This window comes from Xenia sp. Carnegie-2017, unplaced genomic scaffold (genome assembly GCF_021976095.1).
Source record: "Xenia sp. Carnegie-2017 unplaced genomic scaffold, XeniaSp_v1 HiC_scaffold_6, whole genome shotgun sequence".
Classification (NCBI taxonomy): Eukaryota; Metazoa; Cnidaria; class Anthozoa; order Malacalcyonacea; family Xeniidae; genus Xenia; species Xenia sp. Carnegie-2017.
In genome coordinates, this window is record NW_025813526.1 from 20,764,933 (window position 1) to 20,785,964 (window position 21,032).

Consider the following 21,032-nt stretch of genomic DNA (forward strand, 5'->3'; position numbering starts at 1 on the left):
CGTCTATTGAAAGTTAAGCTAAAACAACAATTTTTATGAACAGAAGGCTTGAAGCCCCAAAATTACCCGTATGACATCGTTTTTTTTTTAAATCAACGCCCCAATAACGAGCAAAAAGTCTACTCAAGTAAACTCCTGCGTTGGGGGACGATAACCTTTCTCCGTCTGGTCTCTTTTTCTATACGCAGTCGTTACATAAGTTTTAAACTTATATAAACTAAAACTTATAAACTAAACTTGCTTCTTTTTTCTTGACGACACGGTAGAATGACCATGGAGGCATACAAGGTATTATTATTTATGAAGGATTTTAAAAACTTGTCTAATTTCCACAGAAATGGAAGAACCACCTTCTTTAACCACTTTCATATACAAGTGAAAATTTACGAACTGATAATATTCAACAAACTTCAGTTCTCCATAAAGTATGGTTAATAAACTATATCCATGTTCATCTTAATCATTTTATAATCCGTAGATGGAGTCAAGAGAAGAAAAGAATAACTACTACATTCAGAAAATTCTTTCAGATGTTGTTAAGAAGAAACTTGTTGAATTATTTATCAAAGAGTGGAACACTAATTACAAAAAATCCCACGGAGTATGGGATAATACAAACGTTAGTGGTCAGAAGTTGTTCAATATTGAAAGAACAAGAAAGAAACCTTTAGACAACCATATTTTGTCAAAGTTTCAAGTGGGTGACACCAGTAATTGGGATTGTACAACATTATTTTCAGCAATACTGTATTCCAAATCAATTGGAACAAAAGTTAACCCAAAAGTTAGATCTGCAGTTGATGCACTTCGTATTGTTAGAAACAAATTTATCCATGAATACCATGGAAGAGTATCTGATACCGAATTTGACAAAATGCTTTGTGATATTGAAATGTCATTTAAAGATCTAGCATTTTTATCCACTGAAATTAATGAAATTAAATGTCAACGAAACAAATTTAATTCTTTTCAAGTACTTCCTTGCAAATCAAATCACGATGTGGTTAAACGTACAGAGTTACTTAATCAAATCACAGCAGATCTAAATAACTTGCGAAACACTAACAATAATGAACTAACATATTACTATATTTCTGGTAATCCTGGCAGTGGTAAATCTCAATTAGCTAGACAAATGTGCGAAGAAATGTATAACTCGTTTGACTGGGAAAAGAATACGACATTTGTGATGACACTGGAAGGAAAAGATGTCGACTCTCTTTTGAAAACTTATGCTGAACTTTATCAACGATTAAGCAATGATAAAACTGTCATTGAAAATATTCGGAAAGAAGCAATAAGCAGCGAAGACAAAATCAAAGATTTTCAATTATTGCTGAAACAACAACTAAAATCTTGGAAAACATGGTGGATTGTTGTAGATAACGTGGTTGAACTTGATAAAATTTATGCATTGTTACCTCAAGTTGGTGATCATAGTTGGAAAAATGGACAAATTGTAGTAACTGTCCAAAATACAGATGCTATACCACCAGATGGAAGTCTAAATAAACACATTTCTGTTAGTCATGGTATGAACAATGAAGAATGTCGACAACTTCTATCTGTTTTTTCTGATGTTTCAAATCACGATGAAAAATATTTAAAGAATTTATCAGACAAATTTGATCGTCAACCGTTGTTCTTAGCAAATGCTGCTTCCTACGTAGGTAGTGTAAAAAGTGTAAATCCGACATTCACGTGGGAGCAATATTTTGATAAGTTGAATGAAGGAGAGCAACAGAACATAGATGGCAATTTTCAAAAAATTAACACATCTCACTTAGGAATGAAAACTGTTATGTTAGCAGTGCAAAAAAATGCTGAAGAATCCATCTTGTTGGAACATGTTTTTAAACTTTTCTCAATAATATCTTTCGATCCCTTACCACAAGATGTTATAATACCATTCATTAAAAGCATTGATCCACAAAAATCTGCAGAAGATGTCTGTCTTCAATTAAAGCATTGTTCTTTATTCCTTCAAACGGAAAACAACGACATCCGCCTGCACAGCGTTGTACACGAAGCCATCATAAATTATTCATCGCAGACCTTTGGCTGTAAACAAAACGAAAATAATTCTAAAAAGTCTGCAGCTGATCTTGCCATTCAAGTTGCTTGGGCACTAAATCATTTTAAAGACAGAGAAGATGAAATCAAAATAATTCCACATCTAATTAAATTCATAACAAATTCATCATTTCAACATTTCCTAAATAAGTTGATCGATGTAAAATCATTCTTTTTTTTCATTAGAAAACAAAAACTTGATGAAAGAAATTGGAAATTTTCCAAATATTTTGTAGATGTTTTGGAAAGATTTTACAACTATAAATATGCAATTAAAGTACTTTATGAAATAACAGAAATTCAAGCTAAAGTGTTAGGTGTTGATCATATTCATGTTTCATACTCGTACAACGAGCTAGGTGAGTTGCTTTGGAAGAATGGAGAATATGAAAATGCTAAAGATTTTCTCGAACGAGCAATGGGAATTCAAGCAAAAACATTTGGACCTGACCATGTTAATATTGCGACAACGTACAACAATCTGGGTTTGGTTTACAACGATATGGGAGAGTACAGAAAAGCAAAAGATTTTTATGAACGAGCGATAGAAATTGAATCGAAAGCATTTGGACCTGACCATGTTAATATTGCGATAAAGTACAACAATCTGGGTTTGGTTTACAATAATATGGGAGAGTACGAAAAAGCAAAAGATTTTTTTGAACGAGGGAAAGAAATTCAAGCGAAAGCATTTGGACCTGACCATGTTAGTATTGCGACAACGTACAACAATCTGGGTTTGGCTTACAGCGATATGGGAGAGTACAAAAAAGCAAAAGATTTTTATGAACGAGCGATAGAAATTGAATCGAAAGCATTTGGACCTGACCATGTTAATATTGCGATAAAGTACAACAATCTGGGTACGGTTTACAAACATATGGGAGAGTACGAAAAAACAAAAGACTTTTTTGAACTAGCGATGAAAATTCTAACAAAAACATTTGGACCTGACCATGTTAATATTGTCCTAACGTACAGCAATCTGGGCTTGGTTTACAATCATATGGGGGAGTACGAAAAAGCAAAAGATTTTTATCAACGAGCCATAGAAATTGAAACAAAAACACTTGGACCTGACCATATTAATATTGCGATAATGTACAAGAATCTGGGTTCAGTTTACTATAACATGGGAGAGTACAAAAAAGCAAAAGACTTTAATGAACGAGCGATAGAAATTGAAAAGAACACAAATAGACCTGACCATGTTAATATTGCGATAACGTACAACAATCTGGGTACGATTTACAGTGAAATGGGAGACAAAAAAAAAGCAATAGATTTTTATGAACGAGCGATAGAAATTGAAACGAAAGCATTGGGACCTGACCATGATAATAATGCGGAAACGTACAACAATTTGGGTTCAGTTTACATAGATATGGGAGAGTACGAAAAAGCAAAAGATTTTTTTGAACGAGCGAGAGACATTAAAACTAAAACATTTGGACCTGACCATATTAATACTGCGTCAACATACAACAATCTGTGTCTGGTTTACTATATTATGGGAGAGTACGAAAAAGCAAAAGATTTTAATGAACGAGCGATCGAAATTAAAAGAAAAGCATTTGGACCTGACCATGTTAATATTGCGACAACGTACAACGATCTGGGTTTGGTTTACAAAAATATGGGAGAGTACGAAAAAGCGAAAGATTTTTACGAACGAGCGATAGAAATTGAAACAAAAACATTTGGACCTGACCATGTTAATATTGCGACAACGTACAACAATCTGGGTTTGGTTTACATTAATATGGGAGAGTACGAAAAAGGAAAAGATTTTTTTGAACGAGCGATGAAAATTCAAACAAACTCATTTGGACCTGATCATGTTAATATTGCGACAACGTACAACAATCTGGGTTTGGTTTACAGACAAATGGGAGAGTATGAAAAAGCAAAAGATTTTCATGAACGAGCGATAAAAATTCAAACAAACTCATTTGGACCTGACCATGTTAATATTGTGGCAACGTACAAGAAACTGGGTTCTGTTTACAGTGATATGGGTGAATACGAAAAAGCAAAAGGTTTTAATGAACGAGCGATAGAAATTGAAACGAAAACAATTGGACCTGATCATGTTAATATTGCGTCAACGTACAACAATCTGGGTTTGGTTTACACTAATATGGGAGAGAACGAAAAAGCAAAAGATTTTTTTAAACGAGCGATGAAAATTCAAACAAACTCATTTGGACCTGACCATGTTAATATTGCCTCAACGTACAACAATCTGGGTTTGGCTTACACTAATATGGGAGAGTACGAAAAAGGAAAAGATTTTTTTGAACGAGCGATGGAAATTGAAACAAAAACATTTGGACCTGACCAAGTTAATATTGCGACAACGTACAACAATCTGGGTTCGGTTTACCATAAGATGGGTGAGTACGAAAAAGCAAAAATTTTTATGAACGAGCGATAGAAATTGAAAAGAAAACATTTGGACCTGACCATGTTTCTATTTCGACAAAGTACAAGAATCTGGGTTTGGTTTACAGTGAAATGGGAGAGTACGAAAAAGGAAAAGATTTTTTGGAACGAGCGATGAAAATTGAAACAAACTCACTTGGACCTGACCATGTTTATATTGCGGCAACGTACTATAGTCTGGGTTTGGTTTACATTAAAATGGGAGAGTACGAAAAAGCAAAAGATTTTTACAAACGAGCGATAGAAATTGAAACAAAAGCATTTGGACCTGATCATGTTAATATTGCGACAAGTTCCAACAATCTGGGTTCGGTTTACCGATATATAGGAGAGTACGAAAAAGCAATAGATTTTTATAAACGAAAGATAGAAATTGAAACAAAAGCATTTGGACCTGACCATGTTAATATTGCGACAAGGTCCAACAATCTGGGTTCGGTTTACGAACATATAGGAGAGTACGAAAAAGCAAAAGATTTTTATGAACGAGCGATAGAAATTGAAACAAAAGCATTTGGACCTGATCATGTTAATATTGCAAAAACTTACCAAAATCTGGGTTCGATTTACAATAAAATGGGAGAGCACGAAAAAGCAAAAGATTTTCATGAACGAGCGATAGAAATTAAAACAAAAGCATTTGGACCTGATCATGTTAATATTGCGACAATGTACAACAGTCTAGGTTTGGTTTACCAACATATGGGAGAGTACGAAAAAGCAAAAAATTTTTTTGAGTTAGCGATAGAAATTGAAACAAAAGCATTTGGACCTAATCATGTTAATAATGCGACAACGTATAACAATCTAGGTTCGATCTACAATTATATGAGAGAGTACGAAAAAGCAAAAGATTTTTATGAACGAGCGATAGAAATTGAAACGAAAACATTTGGACCTGACCATGTTGATATTGCGACAACGTACAGCAATCTGGGTTCGGTTTACGATAAAATGGGAGAGTACGAAAAAGCAAAAGATTTATATGAACGAGCCATAGAAATTCAAACAAAAGCACTTGGACCTGACCATGTTTATATTGCGGCAACATACAACAATCTGGGTTTGGTTTACAGTAATATGGGAGAATACGAAAAAGCAAAAGATTTTTATGAACGAGCCATAGAAATTCTAGCAAAAGCACTTGGACCAGACCATGTTAATATTGCGACAACTTACAACAATCTTGGTGTTGTTTACAAACAAATAGGAGAGTACGAAAAAGCAAAAGATTTTCATGAACGAGCGATGAAAATTCAGACAAAAGCATTCGGACCTGACCATGTTAATATTGCGACAATGTACAACAGTCTGGGTGTGGTTTACCAACATATGGGAGAGTACGAAAAAGCAAAAGACTTTCATGAAAGAGCGATAGAAATTGAAACAAAAACATTTGGACCTGACCATGTCACTATTGCGGCAACGTACAATAATTTGGGTTTGGTTTACAGAAATATGGTAGAGTACGAAAAAGCAAAAGATTTTCATGAACGAGCGATAGAAATTGAAATGAAAGCATTTGGACCTGACCATGTTAATATTGCGGCAACGTACAATAATTTGGGTTTGGTTTACAAAGATATGGGAGAGAACGAAAAAGCAAAAGATTTTTATGAGCGAGCGATAGAAATTGAAACGAAAACATTTGGACCTGACCATGTGAATATTGCGGTAAGGTACAACAATCTGGCTTTGGTTTACAGCGATATGGGAGAGTACGAAAAGCAATAGATTTTACGAACGAGCGATAGAAATTAAAACGAAAGAATTTGGACCTGACCATGTTAATGTTGCGACAACGTACAGCAATCTGGGTTCGGTTTACAGCGATATGGGAGAGTACGAAAAAGCCAAAAAAAATTTTGAACGAGTGATAGCAATTGAAACAAAAACATTTGGACCTGACCATGTTAATATTGCGATAGCGTACAGCAATCTGGTTTTCGTTTACGATAAAATGGGAGAGTACGAAAAAGCAAACGATTTTTATGAACGAGTGATAGAAATTGCAAGGAAAACATTTGGACCTGACCATGTTAATATTGCGAAAAAGCCATCACGTTGTACTTTACTGTGATTGGAAAAACACGAAAAACCTTCATAATAAAGTTTATAACAATAATAGAACTTGAAAGTGAAGCATTTGACCTCTATATTTATGTTTTTTTTCCAACAACTAAAAGTCTTCGTATTTGTAAAACATTTCACGACATAAAGGAAGAAAAAAAAAAATACAAAAGACAGTTGTATTTTCAGTTTAGAGCGATAGAAATTGAAACAAAGTATTTTTTCTGAACATGTATTGAAATAATATGAACAATCTTCATTTGGTTATAAACAAACTATAGATACTGAAACTGAAGCATTTGGACTTCTATTTATTTTTCAATTGCGAGAAGCTAAAATACTCCTGTCTTTGAGAAAATGTACAAGAAGATAGAAAAAGAGGAAATGAATTTGTAGCTCATTTTCAATGAAGAAGAAAATCAATTTCTTTTTTCATTTTAGGTATGTTGTCTTTATACTAAAACTGATTAAATAGAGTTGTATTGTAGATTTGTTTTAACAAAGGTTCAAATAACAACAGTTGTATATTTATAAAAGGGTACAAATATATTATTGACAATAGTCAAACATTTGTATTTTCAAGTTTTCAACTGTCATTTATTTACTGGAACAGTTTTTATTAAGAAACTTGTAAGGAACTAACAAAGTATATTTATGAGTTTAGTTTGCAATATCTAACTACAGGCGCGGATCCAGCTCCTTAGCTGACCGATGCATTGCGAGCGCCGAAGGCGCGAGCCACCGCTAGGGGGGTCTGGGGGCATGCTCCCCCAGAAAATTTTTGAATTTTCACTATCCGAGAAGCATTTTCCAGCGATTTGGGAAAGGTGACAGAAAAATCTTAAGCGTAAATTTTATCGAAAAAATAACATGAGCCGTCTTTTGTAAGATAACAGCATTGATAAAAGCAATGTTCAAAGGTGGTCTTCTTCCAACGGTAAAAAAGATGAAAAGTTTAATAAAAGCAATGTTCAAAGATGGTCTTCTTCTAACGGCAGCAAAGATGACAACAATTATAAAAGCAATGTTGAAAGATCGTCTTCTTCCAACCACAGCAAAGATGAAATGTTTAAGAAAATCAATGTTTAAACGTGGTCTTCGTCTCTCAATAACGGCTTAAAACAAGATAACTCTCAAAGAAAATGTAGGTTGTTTATCAGCATTAAGAATTTCTCATGGAGCTCATCGTCAAGCATCTGTTTCTTTATCCTCCAGGATATCAAGAAATTGCATCCTCGTTGGGTTTTGTCTAGCAAAGGTATTAATCACTTCTTCGACATCACACTTAATATCATCATTAATATGCATTTGGGCTAATCCATTTAACCTTTCGTTGATCATTGTGCTACGTAACCAAGTTTTCATTCGACGAAGGGCAGAAACGGATCTTTCACACTCACATGTAGTGACTGGCACAACAGCGAGTATCTTAAGCGCTGTAAATATATTTGGAAACGCAAGTTTGTTACAAGTTCGAAGCGTGTCGGCAATTGAATCGTACTTAACTTTCTCAAAGCCCCCTTTCCAATTTGTTTCCCACAATCCTAATTCAGCATGTATTTTCCGAAAGTGTGGCATATCCTCTTTATATGCAACAGCAAACTTCATAAACTCTTCCTTCCAATTAACGTCCTTGCAATTGAGAAAATACTAGGTATAATATAGAATCCACGATAAATATCGCACACCTCTGAAGAAAACCGAAATTCCATCTGTTCAATCAAGTGATCAAGAAGAGGGATGGTTAGTTTCATGCGGTAGTATTCACGTGCTGTATGTGCAGGATAGTTTTCACGAGTTGTCTGAACATTGCAAAGTCGAGGAATTTTTCATCAACGTTTACTCTGTTTGCTAAATCCACTGCTTCTTCGTAGTATTGGTCATGAATTGTATCAGCCGAGCTGCGTAAAATTTTAATTGTGACTTCAAAAGATTTATATGTTTAATTGATTCAGCGATATCGATCATCCTTTGCTGCAGTTGGACAGTCAACGACATTGTGTGATGCAGAACATTTGATGTAATCACAAGATTAACAATAAATTCGAAAGATTTTATGGAACGAAGATATCCCTCTGCGTCCCTACTTGAATTATCAAAATCTTTATTCATATTGAGCTTCATGTACTCTAAACTTTGACAAACAGGTACAAATGCTTCCACAAATCCATCAAGTGTACGTATCCGTTCAACCCAACGCGTTGTGGATGGAGCTCCTAGTTTTTTACGACGTAACCCAGACTTTTCCATATTCTGCCTCAAGCACTGCATTCGTAGGGGGGATGGGCTGAAGAAACTGAAGATCTTTTGAGCATGCCCCAACATGTTTTTGACAGTTTGCTCACCACATGCTTTAGTAACAACAAGGTTCAATCGATGACTAGCGCAATGGATATACAAAGCTTTTGGATTTTTCTTTAAAATACGACCAGTAACTCCCTTTGATTTGCTTGACATTGCACTGGCACCATCATAGCACTGACCACGACAGTTGGAAAGTAGTAGCCCAACTTCGTTTAAAGTATCTTCGATATTCTTCGCTAGCGCTTCGCCAGTCATACCTTCACACTCAACAAATTTAATAAATCGTTCATTAATTTCTTGCTTTGAGTCAACATACCTTACAACAATTGGCATCTGCTCGATACTGCTGCAGTTTGTTGCCTCATCACCAAGGACTGAGTAAATTGGGCATTCACTAGAATTGATGTCAGAAACAATCTTTTCTTTGATTTGTTCCCCGCAGATCTTTATCAGCTTGTTTTGAATTGTCTTCGAACGATAAGTTGCATTCTTACTTGCATTTTCAAAATGTTTTTCTAGTTTCGCGTCACCCACGTCTACTCTAAAATTCAAAAAGGCTTGAAAGTTCCCAGGATTAGAAGATAGAAAATACTTTGAGTCGTCACGATGGCCTCGTAAGGGAAGATTCTGTCTGCCTGCCAGTATAATAGTTTTAATAATAGAGCCTAAAACGTCACGATTGTATTGAATGCGGGCACTTCTAAGATGATCGGCTTGTTCGTCGATGCCAATAGTTTTACCTTTCATCACAGGTTGGAACTGCGACAAACGTAACTTGGAGTCACGGTGAATTAGGGAATATTTGTCATGCTGGTAAAATTTTGTTGCCGCACTTTGCCAGTTTCTTAAGGGTTCCTTAAATAATTTACTAAGCTTTGAACCATTATGTCCTGTTTGATGACCGAACAAAACGCAATAATAACAAAAGGCTCCATCAAATAATTTAGATTAGCACAACCAGGACCAACGATCTAGCCAGCCAGCACAAAATTTTCTTGAAGATTTACCATTCTCAGAAAAGGAAAATTGAAAGAAGGGGAGGCTTCCAGTGATTTGTTATAAGTCTTAGCTTTGTGTCGTCATCTAGGGCCGCCACAGATACAAAATGTCCAATATCCAAGGGATCAACATCTGTCATATCAGTTTTTACAGATTTTGACAAGGGACAAGAAGCATTTGATACTTTTCCATCTTCAAAGTCGCATGAAAGAGGTCCTAAATAAAACATTACTAAGATGTAGGTATACGACTACATTCAAAATAATAAAGCCTGAATGCGTTAACATGCAAGGTCATATATCATAGGTCATTGTTTTGGTGCATTTGAGTGAAAGCTTGTTGCCAATTTGACGATCTCATGTTTAGAAGGAAGGATTTATTCACATGTACAAAAATATCCTCCATCCCACAACGAATACTTTATATTGCATGGTATGCTTTACTTATGTTCTTAGAAAAGCATGCTTACCTATAATTAAAATATATTTGCACATGAACAATCACTAATTTAACCCACGTTTTAAGGAAGTCTTCAAGCAATCATAGCTGCTGCCATCTAAGTCTTCCCTTGGTGAGGATTTTGCAGGTGCTACCAAAGTTGTGTCTATTTGTTGCTCAAGTCCACTTTTATTTTTCTGTAAGACATCAACTTTAAAGTGGTCAGTAATTTTTTTTTTATTATTAACTCTTGAGTTATTAGTTTGATTAAATTCAATTAGTGGTACAAAATGATTGGGTTGAAATTCTATATCTAATTCTGGAAGAGAATAAGCACCAGTAGTTGTCCACATTAAAATTAACTTAGCAGGCTGAACAAGTTGACTTGAAATATGTTGGTGTGCTTGCCGTGGAAGAATTTTACCATTTAGAAATTGTGAATATTTGGTCTCCTGGTCCAACTTTTCGGGATAAACTGAAATTATAGTCATTCCAGTGACAGAAGACAAACCAAATATACACATAAGTGAAGAATAAGTACCATTGCATGCATTATTTAGAGCTTCCTCTTTAACTACTATTACCTTTGTGCTTGGATTTTTCCTATCATAGCCATTGCCTAAAGCCACATCTGATACTGATGCAGAAAAGCAGTATTTTCTGACTTAAAAATGCAACTTATCTTTTAAGTAAGGGTGGTTAGCATAATACTCCTGGTGATTGAATAGCTCAATGCTTGTCAAGTCTCTCAGCAAATGACATAGGTCTTCCTTGCCACAAAGTAATTTTGAGCAGGCTCTGTACAGACAATTACCATCACCTCTAGTTCTAAATATAGCAGAGTTAAGAAAATTCTCATTGTGTGGCTAAAAATTAGAAATCAGAAGAATTCAAAACTTAAATGTCTGACAGGGTTATTTGGAAAAGAAAATGTTAGCTTCTACTGAAGTCATAAGTATATTGGAAGAAGGAATACAGTCATTACATTTTAATGTAATCCATACAATACATAAACTAAAATGCAACTAAAATCGCACCTACCCTGCATATTACAGTTTGTATTATATTACATATGAATACAAGTATAAGTGCTGCATAAGTAATATGACATCGTGTATATTTTATGATGATTGTTCGTCGTTATCTACACGACTACACTCTGAGTCTGAAATGAGTACACTATTTACATTTAAAACATGCAAGCATAAAGGTAAATTTACTTACTTTAAAGCTCTTAGTTCTCCACTTTGCCAATGAACTGTCAAGTGCTTAGGTATTAACATTTCACTTGACATATCTCTCCCATTTTTACCCTTTGAAAAGGGATTCCAAGGAGAGGATTTTGAAATAAAAGTAGCAACTCTCGTTTCATAGGTTCGACGCACTCCATTAATATCAAATGACTTCTCTTCTCGAAGCAGAGTACACAGATCGTGTTTGATATTCTCGACAGCCATGATCGATGATTGCGAGTTATATCAAGTGATCAAATAACAATGCATTCAACTTTGAAGTTCAAAGTTGAATGCATCGGTGCCATGTGCCCACAATCACAAAATTATGGAAAATGCATCGCTCAGCGGCAAAATCTACCGTGACGTGAGGCCCTAAAACAATGGTTTTGCTGATGTCACAGTAGATTTCACGCGGAAAAGGACTCGGGACCGATGCATCGCAAATCTACTGTGACGTAGCGATGCCTCTTCCATCTACCGTGACGTGCTGGCAGAATACTATTAAATTACTTACTAATTATGTATTCACGACAAAATTTCGCTAAATTTTATCGACTTTTCTTTCGCTATTTGTGTCATGGAATACGACAAAATTATCGGAGAACACAAATGTTATTTCTAGAACAAATTTTAGCTTAAAACTGCTAAATCTATAAGTTAACTAAACAATTTATCACTGTCAAATGTGCGTTTTAAATAATTCGAAAATAATATTTGCTATTTATTTCATTAAAATGCAAACTCGCAGATTTTAATATCTAAATATTTTGACCGATGCATTCGCATCGGTTGCATCGGTCTAGATCCGCCCCTGTCTAACTATTCAGAAGTTGTCTGCTAAAGAGTCTGCTATGTCATTTATTCCCAGTGCATCTTAAAGAGCTCTGGCATTGTGTGTAACAGTTAGTATTTCATTTTGCAAGGAACTTCTTTTTTTCCAAAACATTTGAACATTAGAGAAATTGTGTAGAAACTATAAAAAGTTTATATTAGGAATATATTTCTAGAGAAACACCCTACTTTAAAGTATGTATCCATTCAGGAGTGAATGACATGACCAGACATTTTTGGCTAATGTCTTTACAACTGATAAGAACAGTAAATGAGTCATTTCTACTGGTGTCTCTACTACTGATATGGACAGTAATGAGTCATTTTCATTGCTATGACATTCATGTCTTGCTTTTGCTATAGTTTATACTTTACATTGCTTTGAAACTGATTCTCCAAGCTACATAAATTATTTTACCAAAAAATCACAATACAAAATGTTGTGGTTATCTCTGATCCCAAGAAAACCAAATATAAATTAAAAATGAGATTTACTACATTTAAATGTAAGCGAGAAAAGAACATTGTCGCAACAATCAAGTGCAAATCCTCAACAGTAAATAGAAAGAAATCACACAAAACTCTTTTAAATACAAATAATAATTTACCATTTATCACAGTGAGCAGAAATTTGTATATTTACACAGCAAAGCCAATGTTTAGACTTTTTAGAAAACTTACTAAGCACTATCAATTTTACATGTAAATAATGTACATGTTAACATTTTTCTTATTAAACAACAAAAAGAACCAAACAAACACTCCATTTAAACCTTTGCCTACAGAAATTGAAAATACAACTGTTGCTGGTCAGCTAAAGGAGAAAGAAAACATACCCAAACACCAGGGCTAACAAAGCATCTTGTTCCTTGAAATGGAGCCACAAATCCATTCCTTTCTTTAAAGACTAAACACAATAAAAATCCTTTGCTGACAAGCGTTTTGATAGATCTGGCATTAGTGACCACCTGACAATGTAATTTATCTTTATGTATGTTTTAGGTAGTGATGAAGCCAAGAAAAATGGGGCTTTTACTTTCATTATGTGTGTCTGGCCCATATTTACTGTTGTCATCTCATATGTAGTGTAGTGAGTAACGAAAAAGTAATTGAACAACAAAATATTTATTTTCATAGCACTGGTAGACTTGCTATACGCTACGAGTTGTCATGGTGTTATTAAAGGACTGAATTCTGATATCTTCCTTTGATTCTTATTTTTTTATTTTCCGTAAATTATACACGTATTTAATAAAATATACATTTAAGTTGATTTATCCAAACGGGAACCCCCACGGTCTTGGGATCTAAGTTCTTGATACAGGGTGTTTCAAAAAAAGGTAATCCAACTTTTACTTGCTGATGTGTGTAAATTACTGAATAAATAACTGTAGTTTTAAATATTTAAAAAAAGAGTTCTAGGTTCTAGCTATGGAATGCTATGTTGTTTGTTGCGATTTCGAAGGAAAATGAGTGAAATGCAAGCGCGTTGAAAAATTTGGTCAAAGTCGCATTTATTCACCTTTGAGCATTTTTCCATCAACATGCAAGGTGCTTTGCTGGTTTGTTGACTGACTATCCCATATTTCATGGTGATGTCTCATTTTTCAACCTTGACATTATTTGAAATTATCTGACATTTACAAATTCCATGATTTAGCACAAATTGATCGTTAAGGAGCCTTAATTAAACGTAGTTAAATACATAACAAATTAATAACTACATACGTATAATATAGAAGCTACATTGCATTAAAAATCCCGGTCAAGAAACTTATTTTAATTACATTTATACCTCCTAGCGTGGAGATCAATCATTGCCGCTGAATCATGCGAAATTTTAAATTATCGGCTAATTTCAAAGATGACCAGTTCTTTGCAAAGATCATCAAGTGTACGCTCGCTACGCTGAAATCGATCGAGGTGTTTAACTACACTGTGAAGCATTTGAAAGAAATAAAAGCATAGAGCACTGTTTTACCCGCTGTTAATCAAGTTGTACAAGATTTTGAAACGCTTAATTAGCATTAAATCTGTTTCTATATCTCAAATATAATACACTTTAATAATTATTTTAAACATTGATTTGTTTTATCTTTCGTCATTGACTTCAATTTTCGTCGATCAAAACAATAGTTGACTTGAAGTGTGATTTTATTGTCTTTTTTGTGTCATCTCCATCCTAACCATAAAATATTTCTGAATTATTCTAAAGATAACAACATCGCAATGAAGACATAATTGAATTCATCTCTTGGCATAGGAAAAGGTTAAACTCTAATCTCTTGGTTTATTAAAAATTAAAAGAAAATCCGTACATGCATTAATTTTATGAATGGCTTCGAATATTACTTTTGACATAAAAATAAGTCGAAGTTACAAAAAGTACAATTTTTGTGCTTTTTGGAATTTGATGCCACTTTTAAGTATGTATGGAGTTTGATTCATTCATTTTTTACCATTTTCGCGCATTATTTTGAACATAAACGACGCAGCATTAATTAAAATGGATTCAGATTAAGACTGTCTATTTCTGTGCCAAGGTATTTATAAACTTCCTTTATATTGTAAGTTCTCATCATCTAACTAAAGGATTGTATCACATTAGCCAAGTCGTTGAGATATATTAGGAATAACAAAGGGCCCAGAATAGAAATCTGTGGGTTTCCTGTGAGACTTTCCTCTTCCTGTGATATAACTCTTAATATTATAAAGTGAATATATAACTAAAGAGAGACGCAAAGGTATAGAAACTGAGGTAGACCCAAAGGTGGACAAAAACATAGACAAAAAGGTAGAAACAAAGGTAGACAAAACATAGACAAAAAGGTAACACAAATAAAGGCAAAAAGATATACAAAAAGATAAACGAAAGATTGACAAAAAGACGAAGACTAATGGAAACAAAAAGGTAGACACAAAAGTAGACGTAAAGATTAAAGTCGGACAAAAACTTTACAATGTGCAAGGATTGTCGTTTCACAAAAAGATAAATTACTATTTTTTTCATTTGATTTTAGACATTTGGACCAACAAACTGAAAACAGATAAACTTGTTTCGGAAGGAAAAAAAATGGACGATATTAACCATCGTATCTAGGTAATTTTCAGGCTATCTCACAAACATCCTCAGTTTCATGTCGACGACGGCAAGCACAGAGGCAAGATTGACCATTTCTTACAACTGTGCATGTCGCACACAGCATTGAAAATATTAACTGCAGTAAGAAAATTAGGATTTTATAATTTGTTTTTTTTTTGATAAAGATAAATTTTTTATCCCACAAGATTTTCACATTAAAAAATGTCGAAATTTGGGCGTTTGATAATGGCGTAATTTTATTCATCTGTAAAGAAAATGAAATTGTGTAAAGTTACAATAGGTAATTTAAACTCCTGAGATAAACACAACTTTCTCATGGGTTTATTTTGTTGCTGTAAAAATCTTACCATCATAAATCGTTGGTTGAAAGTGACTTGTCTTTCGATCAATTGTCGAGACGAGAATCGTGATCTAAGAAAGAAAAATGCTCAGGAAAACGTTTTAAAACAGCCAAAGGCCAATAAACTGCATTTGACTTGGAGACACTGTAGATTGAAACGTCGCTAAAGAACAAAATCTTTTGATTTCCCATTCATAGCTTGCCATGTAAACGGAATAGTGGACTCACAATATATATACGTCTTGTAAAATTACTGTCAAAAACGATGAAGGAGGAAAAGATACTTACCATCTTAATATTTCCTCAGTTATAAAGCAGTTCAGACGAAGTAGAATATCAATTCGTAAATAGCTCAGCCTCAAGGGAATGGTGAACAAAAGCCAAATACGTTTTCATCGTGGTCAATAATCAATTTCTTTATTTATATAAGTCCGCCATCATGGTGAATTAAAACCACCAACATTTGTTCTGTTCTCGATCGCATTAACAGAAAAATGTTCACGTCTAAAACAAAGCAAAGAATTAACATTAACAAAAACGAAAACTTTATAAGAAGACGTATATTTAGGTCACACATTTTGCATAAAGATATTAATGTCGTTTACATTTCACACTTCAATCAAAGAGAGAGAAAGAAAATCAAAAATCACATTTACGTACCTGAACATGTTATCGAAAAAGTCAAAGATATATTTCGATTTCGGCAAATATTCTTCGTGTATGTAGGAATGCAGAGATTTAAATAACGCATTGAAAGTTTGAGTTGATCTTAAAATATGCCCCAAGTTGCGGAAAGCATGTGTTTTCTGATTGATCAGTTCTTAGGTGTACTTAATTCTACACGATACAAAAGTAAAAATGTTTTGTTAATTGCATCTCATTTCTTTTATTTTTATGAGCGAACGTTATAATTCTTTATGTCGTTGTAAGAGGTCCGTTTTAAACGTCGCATTTTACATGAACCAAATCCATTAAAAACAAAAGAAAATGAGAAAAAAATCCTCGATATCTTTTGTTCATGCATTCTGCTCATGTAAAATTCGACGTTTCAAACAGGCCTAAGATATTATGGCAAATTATTTACCATCCAGTCATAGTGGACTTTGCTCTAAATTTGACAATTTACAAGGTGTAAATACTGTAAAATCAACTCTAAAATCTCGCAAAAAACTTTTTCTCAATAACCAATGAACGAAAACGGTCACTTTCAATTATTCGTTGGAAATGGGCTCTTGGTAGATAAATGAAAAATGTGCCACAGGAAAACAAATAGTAAAATATCTTCGCAAAGTGAAAGTTTTAATGAGAAAAACATGTTATTTTATCATTATGAAAATGTTATCTATGTTCTTTTCACATGCTTTCCTTGACTTTGAAAAATGTTCAAAAAACAATAATTTTACATGGGTAAACAAAGAAATTGTTCCCGTGAGATGAAACGTAAAATGTAAAATTTACCTTCCATATTTACTAAATGATGTTTGTCGAACGGCTGCTGTACATTTAGGATGAGAGAGAACTTTCTGCCTGCGTGGAAATTAAACAAATAAAATTGCATTAAGATGATGTATGTTGTTACCATTGAACATGGAACGCTACCTCAAGCAAATAATTAAAGCCAAATCTTACATCCAGACACGCGAGATTACACGCAGACACGCGTGTTTAGTGTTTCGAGATTCTCTCGCGGAGTGAAAATTGATTGACTACACATGTCCCCTGGAGTCCTCGTCATCACCAGGACCATCCACTTGAGGCATAGGTAAAGGTGGTTTCCAGTCCATTTCCTCATCATCCTCCGAACTGCAAGTGAAGAAGATAGCCACTCAAAACTTTAGAGAAGATTCATTATTTTTCATTTAAGATGTTTACAGTGTTTGAACAGGATTATGAAAAGCAAGGAGAACTTTGGGAGAACTCCATCAGTGATGACCAGAGTCAAAGGCTGGCACCTGCTCCAAAGTTCTCACAAACGTCTCCGAGGTTTGCATAAGCCTGTGTAAACACGAAAAACATCTTTTACTTCTTTTATAAAACAACGATAATACAAAACGGAAAAATTTAAAACAAATGTTTTCGTTTTTCCTGTAACATGTATCCTTGATTGATTTGGAAATTCTCTTTGATTGATTTTGATTGATTGAGCTCAGATAGGTTCGCTCAAGCCAAGTTAGCTAATGTTAACTCAACTATAGACAAATCAACGCACGCATTTTTATTTTTTTATTTTATAAACAAAAATGGATACTTTTACCTTTGGGAATCATGTTCCTCTTCATTCTCTTTCCAAAATGGCTGTGACATTAATATTGATTCTTTATCTTCATCAATATCTTCATCATGTTCATCATCACTACCTTCTCAATAAACAATAAAATAAAAGATTGATTAAAAACTTCATACAAGACATATTTTACTAAACACAAATGGAACTGTACACAATCACCATTGATATCCATGTCTAATTATGGTAGTTTTTATCTCAATACAATATTCATATAATGGAATGTTCATTCTTACTTTGTGAGCCTGCAATATGAGAACATTCATGCAGCAGTGTTTCATTGTCATCCTTATCCAAACTCATTAAAATCTCCACCAATTCTTTATCCAACTCTCCAGCTAAATAAATGTTTTACATTTATAAAAATTTAAGCCCTTGAGAGAAAAAGAATTATTTTGGTGAATAACACATAAATTGCTGGCCTGGCTGGCTTGTAGTACATCTATAACTGACTGATCAACAACTGGACTATACACATCCACATCTAAAATAGAAGAAAATAGAAATACTTTATTGTATAAGTCTAACTTGAAATAAGTTAAATAAAATTCATCAAAACCTTGGTTTATTGTTGCTTCACACTGTGGTTGCTTGTTTTGTGACAAAATACTTTGAGAAAATTTTTTAAAGTCTTCGGATGAAAGAAATTTTTCCATTGTCTCCAACTCACTTTGACTGCAAGTTTATTTGAAATTTATAAAAACATAAAGTTAAATCATTAAACATCACAAGATCAAATCTTACATCACTTTGTTTCTTTCATCAATAATTTCTTTGATTTTTTCTTTAAATTCTTTCTCAAGATTCAATACAGGTGTTTCAACACAATCTAACGGCAAAAAAGTCGAATCTTTATGTGTAGTGTGAACTGTAAAGTAAACAAAAATTAATGAAGGAAAATTTGAACACATCTCATCTAGATGTGAAAACATCAATCAAGACTACCCCCAACAGTCCTTCTCAATACTGTAGTATCCTTTATGATCAACATCAACAAACATGCAGCTATACTTCCACAATGTGTTCAAACCATTCACTTTATTGACAAAATGTTTTGCACATGAAATTTACAGCTATAATCCATAATGAAATGTTTTTATTGGGCACCTGAGATCTGATGTATAATTATAGTAAAGTGGGCACCTATACATGCAAATGTTGCATCTCTGATGTCGGTAGAAAAGTTAGCCCATTTTTTACTCCTATGTACAATACAAATATTGCTTCATTCAATTACTTTGAAAAACAATAAATGAGATTAATTTCTAAAGATATAAACAACAAACTTTGCAGGCCTTGCCCCCTGTCTGGTGCACAGTTTACAAAATAACTTCTCCAGTCTGGGTTATAACAATCAAAGACGTGTTTTTCCTCATTAATAATAAAAAACAATAATTACAGGTAGAATATAAGGAGCATGAGCTTCGTGTGGTTGAAATGACTTGTTCAATATAGCTCCATTCTGAAGAAGATCAACAAGTCTGAAAAAAATGAAAAATTTTGATGTCGTTTTATGTTAGAACAACATGAAAAATATATCTTACTTGGGAATTATTCTTGGATTGTACAACTCCATCTTAATAAACTCTTCTTCGTTCTCATGATAACCATAAAATGGTCTAAAAAATAAAATCATTTTGGGTGAATAATATTGAAACGTTGTTGGGTCGAAAATAGAAGATTTTGTATTGTGAGGTAAAGAAGAGAGTAAAAGAGATTTAATAATAGTAAGCTTTGTCAACATGAGGAGAAAACAAGGAAAATAAAACTTACATTTTCTTAACAATTTCAGTTTTATGAACATATTTCATAGAAGATGATGTTCTACAGAACGCAACTTGAACAGCAAAGTCTGCACTTGTCGTAAATTGTTTCAGATATTTATCTGTGGGTTTAGTTCCATCGTAAGGTATGTATAAGTAAGGAAATACTTGATGAATATGAACACAAGTTTTCTGTCCACCAGGAGTTGAGCCAAATATCCTCAAAACTGGAACACGGTTAACATTCCCCTCGCGAAATTTAGAAAACAAAATATTTAAGCCATCTATAGTTTTTCCCACGTAAAAATCTGCATCTACAATCCCAACAGAAAACATTCTGTTGTTCCAAGTAAGAAAAATATCGTCAATTAAAATTTTGAATGACGAAAGACGAGAGTTGATCCGCCATATTTGTTATAGATTATAGATTAGCCAATCAAAGATTTTATAAGCAAACCCTTATACCAAATCAACGTAATTATTTTTTGGGATTAGATTGGATAAAGGCCTCCCTCTAATCTCTAAGTTAACACTGTCCTCAAACAAACGCTGCAATTAAAAGTCGGGGGGGGAGCTTACCAAGCTAAAGCATGTATGCCCACAATCTGAACGGCCCACTTTTCGTAGTTATTGTAAAGAAAAATCCGACATTATAAGTGATAAAATTATGCTTTTGGTTAAAACTCATTTGAACATTTTATTTATTGACATGTCACCAAGGAGAATAAATTTATCATCACAATATCACGACATCCTCACAATTTTGATAGAGGCACTGCTATTTAAGACACTAAATTTACCTCAGTAATGCTGTAATTACTTTGAAAGTCGTCCTTACTAAACTAGGTGAAATTTTCTGACAAAGCAATTTTAAAATTAAATCCAAGGATTTTGGCAGCAGCTTTGATTAAGTAAACAATAAAAATGATATTTTTCCTGTCGCAAATAACTTTCAGAATTATGGAAAATCACACTTTAGAAACACTGGTAATCGTTATTGACGAACTCCAGATTTAGAAATTTTCCAAGGGTGAGCAAGACTTTCAAGGGTGAGCATGACTTTATAGACCTCGCTAGAAAGGCTCACGCGTTTGGCGTAAGAAAATATGCTCCCCAGAAGTTCATGTCTTTCTTCATGTCTAACTAC

At 33.8% G+C, this 21,032-nt stretch overlaps 5 protein-coding genes across 5 annotated transcripts in view; 1 reads left to right on the forward strand and 4 right to left on the reverse strand.

Moving 5' to 3' along the window:
* Positions 1 to 6,258, forward strand: part of LOC124458426 — a 60,806-nt gene extending 54,548 nt beyond the window's left edge. Inside the window, exons 8-10 of the mRNA XM_047008437.1 lie at positions 479 to 3,552; positions 3,931 to 4,091; positions 5,729 to 6,258. Of these exons, the coding sequence (XP_046864393.1) occupies positions 479 to 3,552; positions 3,931 to 4,091; positions 5,729 to 6,252 (3,759 nt within the window). The 3' untranslated portion in view covers positions 6,253 to 6,258. The remainder of the gene's footprint in view (positions 1 to 478; positions 3,553 to 3,930; positions 4,092 to 5,728) is intronic.
* A 1,518-nt stretch (positions 6,259 to 7,776) lies between these two features.
* LOC124457303 (52 kDa repressor of the inhibitor of the protein kinase-like) lies at positions 7,777 to 9,639 on the reverse strand. Its single transcript, XM_047007579.1, has 4 exons — positions 8,676 to 9,639; positions 8,432 to 8,511; positions 8,277 to 8,390; positions 7,777 to 8,220 (listed from the first exon to the last, which is right to left on the reverse strand). Exons 1-4 carry the CDS (start codon positions 9,637 to 9,639, stop codon positions 7,777 to 7,779), a joined length of 1,602 nt encoding a protein of 533 aa, XP_046863535.1.
* A 265-nt stretch (positions 9,640 to 9,904) lies between these two features.
* On the reverse strand, positions 9,905 to 10,967 carry LOC124457304. Its single transcript, XM_047007580.1, has 2 exons — positions 10,409 to 10,967; positions 9,905 to 10,107 (listed from the first exon to the last, which is right to left on the reverse strand). The coding sequence occupies exons 1-2, from the start codon at positions 10,851 to 10,853 to the stop codon at positions 9,905 to 9,907; spliced, it is 648 nt and encodes a 215-aa protein (XP_046863536.1). The 5' UTR covers positions 10,854 to 10,967.
* A 27-nt stretch (positions 10,968 to 10,994) lies between these two features.
* Positions 10,995 to 11,787, reverse strand: LOC124457305. The gene is made up of 2 exons (XM_047007581.1): positions 11,554 to 11,787; positions 10,995 to 11,157 (listed from the first exon to the last, which is right to left on the reverse strand). Exons 1-2 carry the CDS (start codon positions 11,784 to 11,786, stop codon positions 10,995 to 10,997), a joined length of 396 nt encoding a protein of 131 aa, XP_046863537.1. The 5' UTR covers position 11,787.
* A 5,329-nt stretch (positions 11,788 to 17,116) lies between these two features.
* LOC124458442 lies at positions 17,117 to 20,221 on the reverse strand. Its single transcript, XM_047008470.1, has 10 exons — positions 19,896 to 20,221; positions 19,667 to 19,741; positions 19,522 to 19,603; positions 18,867 to 18,951; positions 18,682 to 18,797; positions 18,532 to 18,606; positions 18,359 to 18,460; positions 18,093 to 18,198; positions 17,468 to 17,641; positions 17,117 to 17,365 (listed from the first exon to the last, which is right to left on the reverse strand). Exons 5-9 carry the CDS (start codon positions 18,776 to 18,778, stop codon positions 17,545 to 17,547), a joined length of 477 nt encoding a protein of 158 aa, XP_046864426.1. The 5' UTR covers positions 18,779 to 18,797; positions 18,867 to 18,951; positions 19,522 to 19,603; positions 19,667 to 19,741; positions 19,896 to 20,221; the 3' UTR covers positions 17,117 to 17,365; positions 17,468 to 17,544.
* Between the last annotated feature and the right edge of the window lie 811 nt (positions 20,222 to 21,032).